Source organism: Panthera leo, chromosome D3 (genome assembly GCF_018350215.1).
Source record: "Panthera leo isolate Ple1 chromosome D3, P.leo_Ple1_pat1.1, whole genome shotgun sequence".
Taxonomy (NCBI): Eukaryota; Metazoa; Chordata; class Mammalia; order Carnivora; family Felidae; genus Panthera; species Panthera leo.
Genome location: NC_056690.1, coordinates 61476379 through 61482378, shown reverse-complemented (window position 1 = coordinate 61482378; position 6000 = coordinate 61476379). Strand labels below are relative to the sequence as shown.

At 37.9% G+C, this 6000-nt stretch overlaps 1 protein-coding gene across 1 annotated transcript in view; it reads left to right on the top strand.

The window, feature by feature from the left end:
- Positions 1-4230: 4230 nt before the first annotated feature.
- Positions 4231-6000, top strand: part of LOC122203135 — a 723308-nt gene continuing 721538 nt past the window's right edge. Inside the window, exon 1 of the mRNA XM_042909703.1 lies at positions 4231-4427. Within this exon, the coding sequence (XP_042765637.1) occupies positions 4343-4427 (85 nt within the window). The 5' untranslated portion in view covers positions 4231-4342. The remainder of the gene's footprint in view (positions 4428-6000) is intronic.

Here is a 6000-nt window from a genome sequence, read left to right as displayed (position 1 = left end):
TCTGTGATCTCATCCTCTATCTTGTGAATATTATCATCATCTATAACCAAGCCAAAGAAATTCTATGGAAATAATTGATTACACATTGTCTTTTAGGACAGGTTAAGAAAAGAAATCAGTATTCATTATTAATTTGGAAAAGATCAAAAGAGGCCAATCTATTAGGAAGCAAAGAGAGAAAGAAGCATAGTAGCCACTGCTTTGTTTTGTCATCAAGTCAAGGGGGGATAATGGTTTTGTACTCAAACTCCAAGAGATTTAATCTTTAGTCTGAAGTTGTGGATATTATATCCTAGTAGCAAATGATCTCACAAAATGTGTTCAAATGATGTGTATTGGCCTGAGATTGTTTCCATAAATTATAAATCCTTAGAGTATTTGAAGTTGTCTCTGTCTGAATGTCTGCTTTATGTTGATCCTATAACCCCCAGTGAGAACTTCTGGTATGACATATGGTCTCCAGTCAGCAACAGTGTCCTCAAGGTTAACCTAAATTAGGAACTCTAATAATTCTTTGTTTGCTCCTACATTATTAAATAGAACTTGCCTACTCAGATCATTGAGATGGATCCTCCTTGCTTTGGAATATATGACAGTTGCTAAACTACAGTAGATGGTAGAAGTTCTGTGTAAAGTTACTTTCTTATGAATACCTGAGAGGTACATGAGTGGCCTATAGTGGGGGGAGGGAAGAGGCTGATCATAAAGTACCTAATTTCTCTTGAAGAGGACATTAAACATTAGAAGAATTGGAGTTCTTACACTGTACGTGATGAGTGATCATCCACAAAGCACTCCTGTAAAAGACCTAGAGTAGAAAATAGATCATATAATTCCTTCTTTGGGGCCTTTGTGAATCGGGAAATTTCCCAATATGGTTTAACTGTACAAGATCATAAAATTTCCCCAATATGCATTTAATTTCATGGATGAGTTAAGATTTCAGAAGTACCCATAGGAAATATAAGACCATAAGAAATCCATCATTAATCATATTCACTTAATTTCGAGTTTCAGATATAATAGAGTAATGAGGTCCTGAAAGTTAAAGTCTTCCTCATTTCTCCTGTCTTAGTCTTCCTCAGCTCACCAAACTCCATCTGGATACATTCTCTGTCTTAGAATGAAACCTTATGTTAGATGCAGAACATGGAACCAGGGTCTAACCAGCCCCTGGGCTCCTTGTGCTTCCAAAGGCTCTATCATTGACAACCTGTCATGGAGTTCATTGCACCAGAACTACACCCTGAACCTATCGAGTTATGAATGCCAGCACTCCTACATTCCCTTTCCCTCAAATCCCCAATAATTTTACAGTTTCTAGTTCTAAAAGAGATGATAATTTGCTGGAAAACCCCAGGATTCTAGCCCATTTACCTGCCATCATTGACAAAGGAAACAAAAATAAAGCTGCTATTCTAAATACTGTTGTATTTTATTGCCTAATGAGAGGCCAGAAAAACATTGCTTGTTTGGGGAGGTGTAGATAAAAAATGAAAATGGATGTGTGGCTGGTAGGGAGGTGGGTACATGAGTGAGACACGGGCTATAAGAGCGTGACTTTGTTTGTTATTTTTGCTTATTATGGATGACATGCTTGCACAGAATGCAAGGTTAAGTTTTCATCTAGATGGAGGCTGGGCTGAGAGTACAATTATAAGAATATTTTAGTCAGTCCTCATTTTTTGTACATTCTGTATTTGTGGATTCTGTATTTGTGAATTCACTTAGTCACTTAAAATATATTCTTAACCCCCAAATTAATACTTGCTATCCTTTTGTGGTCATTCGTGGGCACGCACAGGATGGCAAACATTTGAGGTCACTCAATCAGCTCGTTCCCAAGTAAGCAGAGTAAGACAACGCTCTGTGTTCTTGTGTCAGCTCTCATGCTGTAAACAAATGTCCTTTTCACGGTCTATTTAGTGCCAAATTGTTTGCCCACTTTGGACCTTTTCTTGGTTATTTATTTCTATTTTTTTTTTTTTTTAGAAAGCGTGAGTGGATGAGGGGGCAGAAGGGGTGGGGGGTGGGAGAGAGAGAGAGAGAGAGAAAGAGAAAGAAAGAAAGGAAGGAAGGAAGGAAGGAAGGAAGGAAGGAAGGAAGGATGGAAGGATGGATATGAATCCCAAGCAGACTCCATGCTCAAAGTGGAGCCCAATGCAGGGCTCCATCCCACGACCCTGGGATCATGCATGACCTAAGCCAAAATCAAGAGTCAAACATTCAACCGACTGAGCCATTCAGGTGTCCCAGTTATTTCTCTCTTTAAAATGGCCCCTAGTGTCAACTGAAGTGCTGTGTCAAGTTCCTAAATGCCAGAAGGCTGTAATAGGTCTTAAAAAGAAAATACGTATCAGATAAGCTTTATTTAGGCATAAGTTATACTGCCATTGGCCATGATTTCAACGTTTATGAATTAACAATATGTATTAAATAAAATGCTTTTATACAAAAACATACACAAAACAAGGTTATGTATTGATTGATTGAACGAATGATGAAAATGTGACCAGAGATTCACAGGAACCTAATCCTACGTGGTTCAGTATGTATTAATTCAAGGTTTGCAACAACTCTATGGAACATAAGTGCTACAAATAATGAAAATCAACTGTTAAACTTTAACTTTTTAATTTACTTTTCTGGTGTCCAGCTAGAGAATGAACATATCTGTGTTTTCCTACAAGGAGAACATCAGGACTCTGGTCATGTTCTAAATGCTTCCCTCATAAGAACATCTAAGCACCTTGATTGTGACTTGCCAGCCACACCCTTCTCTGTGAAAAATAACTGCATTTTGCACAAATGACAATTTTCAGCAGGCACCTGACATATTTACTTCAGGGGTGGACAACTTTTTGGCCCAGCAACTCTAGAGATGTGTTTGTACTGCAGATGCGAAGCCAACTCAAGATAATGATTCTCTCTCTCTCTCTCTCTCTCTCTCTCTCTCTCTCTCTATATATATATATATATATATATATATATATATATATATATATTTGTCCTTTAAGGCAGAGTCAAGATACTCTCAAGATCAGATTCTTGCTTCTAATTATACCCTGAATTGTGTGGGGATGGGGGGAACCACCATAGTCACAGATGTACTTATGTGATCACTTTTTTTTTCCTGAAAATTATAGGGCTTCATGTGAAAAGAACCAAAATTTCACCATAATTTTTGCTGACTTGAAACTCGATCTGTTTGCAGGAGTGAGAGATATTTGGCGTTAGTACTGAGCTTGATAAGGACAGGTTTGCAAATCCATCTATGTAATTGCCATTCCTTCCAGAGGCCCCAGCCAGCCAGAATTCTGACACAAAACCTTGTAATAAAGCTGCAAAATATCCACTTGGAATCTTGGAGTTACTAACTCATTGTTATAACATGGTTCTCATAAAATTATGTAAAAACCTCATTTTACGGTTGTCAGGGGAAATAACTACCCAGATAAATAGGCATGAAAGTACCATAACTACAGCATAGAAAGCCAATTCAAAATTGGGCCCCAACCCCAATCTCCTAATTGGCCTTATTATGGTGTCATAGGAATGAAAAGTTCTGTTAGCAGTAGTTTTAGGTTTAGTCCACTGTTTTTGTAAGATACTGCATTATATGCATTATTGCTTAGAGATCGTGCCGTTGCTTGCTGTAGTATAAAACCATTTCTTGCATTGGTTCCCATGTGAATTTGTAGCACTTAAGCAAAAATGGCAAGGATTTCTGTTGTTTAATTTTCATAAGCATTTTAGTTCTTATGCAAGAAAGACTTTATTAATTAAGCAAGGGTCACGTTTCAGAATATTTTCAAATGTTAAGTTTTCCCTGGGCCAAGGCTTCTTATCATTTGCTACCATATTCTCCAATAAACAGAGATAAGACAGAGCATGTTGTTCATACTTTCTTCTAAAGGGAAAAGATTGTAGTAGGATTTCTGGGCTCTGAGTTTGAAAAGTATGTAAGTGCAGGTATGTAATTACTTCAAACCCTTTGTATACACATTGTTTTATAAAAATTATATTTTTAAATAAACATCTTCATGTGCAGATGAGGCATATATACATATGACAAAAACCTGCCTTGTAATTCTGAAGTTAGAATAAAGAGACATCATTACAGTGTTCATATATACATACACCAATGAACACAAACAGTGATTCTAATACAATCCTATAAACCAGTGTCTCCTCCGTGAATAACTGTCACATCTACTTTCTCTAGGATAGAAGGATATAGTCCCTGTTTACCAGGAATCCCAAAACCTGCAAAGAATATTCTTTTTTACTCAAGATCATTCATGAGACAGACCTACCAGTAAAAGATTATTGACCTAGAGAGATGGTGATGGAGATTCAAAATGCGGTAGAAGAACAACAAATTATTTTGCCTCTTTGCCATGATAACCTGACTTCCAATGAAAGAGGTATGATTGGGTGGCAGCTGGTGGGATGAGGACTTATGTTTTACATTATGTAAGTATAGGAGAATACTCCTAATCCAAGAAAAACAGTGGGACTATGGAATGGCTTTATGTTGATGACTGGAGGGATGCAAAATGGATATGTCTTTCAGCATATCCTAACCAGTCTAATCTGGAAAATGAGAAAGATTTAGTACATGTCATTACTGTATTCAAGGGGTTAGCATGATGCCGAACTCCCAGAATGCACTAAGCAGTGTGCATACCACATACTGTCTGCAGTGTTTTCTTAGCAGAAACTTGAAGTGACTGAGTAGGGAGTGAAGTGGGGGGTGAGCTGGTAGACCCACAGCTCGGGACAGCTCATCTGAGGACAATAGACACAGCTAGAGCCCTTATTTATTTATTTTAATTACTTTTCTCTTCCTCCTATTAAATGCCTCCTTCTTTGTTCTTAATTTGAAAGCATCTCCATCCCCATTTAATTACTGTGCTTTTGATTGACAAGAGCAGAGGACAGAAAAAAAAAACAGAAAGCTGTCTCCTTCATGTCCTATTTGACACAATATAATGAATGTGTGATGGCTAGTTTATTTTTTCCTTGACAACTTAAATATTTGAAGATGAAATGTGGAATTTAAGAACATAATGCCAGAGAGCAGAGAGAGAGAGAAGAAAAAGAAGAAAGGAAGTTAATTGGACCAGGAACCAAATACAATACTCATTTGTGAATTTGCGTAATAGTTTAATAACTGCCAATTTGGTGCAGGGATTCTGTGTAATTGTAATAAGAATTTCATCTTCAGCTCTTTCCAGGCAAAGAGGAGTCAGCAAATAGACTGTGTCCACCGGATGCCCTGGTCCTGTGTTTTATTATGTTTACTTTATAATCCCATCATCCCCACGCCACCAGCATGCTTGAGGGGTAGTGAAGGCAGCCGCGGCTGCTCCCTCTCGGCCCCCTGTCTTTCAGAGCTACCCTAAGGTACTTAAGAATGACAGTATAAAGAATATCTGTGCAGATGAGCCTGTAGATTTGGGGAATTGGCTGCTTATAGACAGGGATTCTTTTGGTAGACTTAATTCCTTTAGCAAGGGTGAAGTACCATCTGTGGGGATTCCTGTCATGTATAAGGAAGTTAGTCATGCTCTCTATGGAGTTGAGTTTCTTGAATTTTAATGAAACCCATGTCAATCTGTCTCCTCTATACCCTAGTGTTAAAATCAGTGGTCAGCTACTCAACAATCACAACAGTAAATCACAGTAGATAAACCAACCAGGACAGCTCTGAAGAATTTAAGGTTGTATTCCCCCCTCAGCCCTCCCTTCACAACCAGGACACTGAGAGAATGCATAATGAAATGGTGGCATTTCTGTTTTAAAGGGACAGCCTTGTGTTCAAGCCAGGAATCTAGATTTTTTTTTAATGTCCTCCTTCGTTGGGAAGTTTTCCTTCTCTGTTATTATTTATGTTCCTTTTAATAGATCTGTCATGGATTCTGGGGCTTTTGTATAGGTTATGTATGGTAAAGCTGTACTTTCACAAAATGCTCTAGGAGAAATGCTGATTCTAAC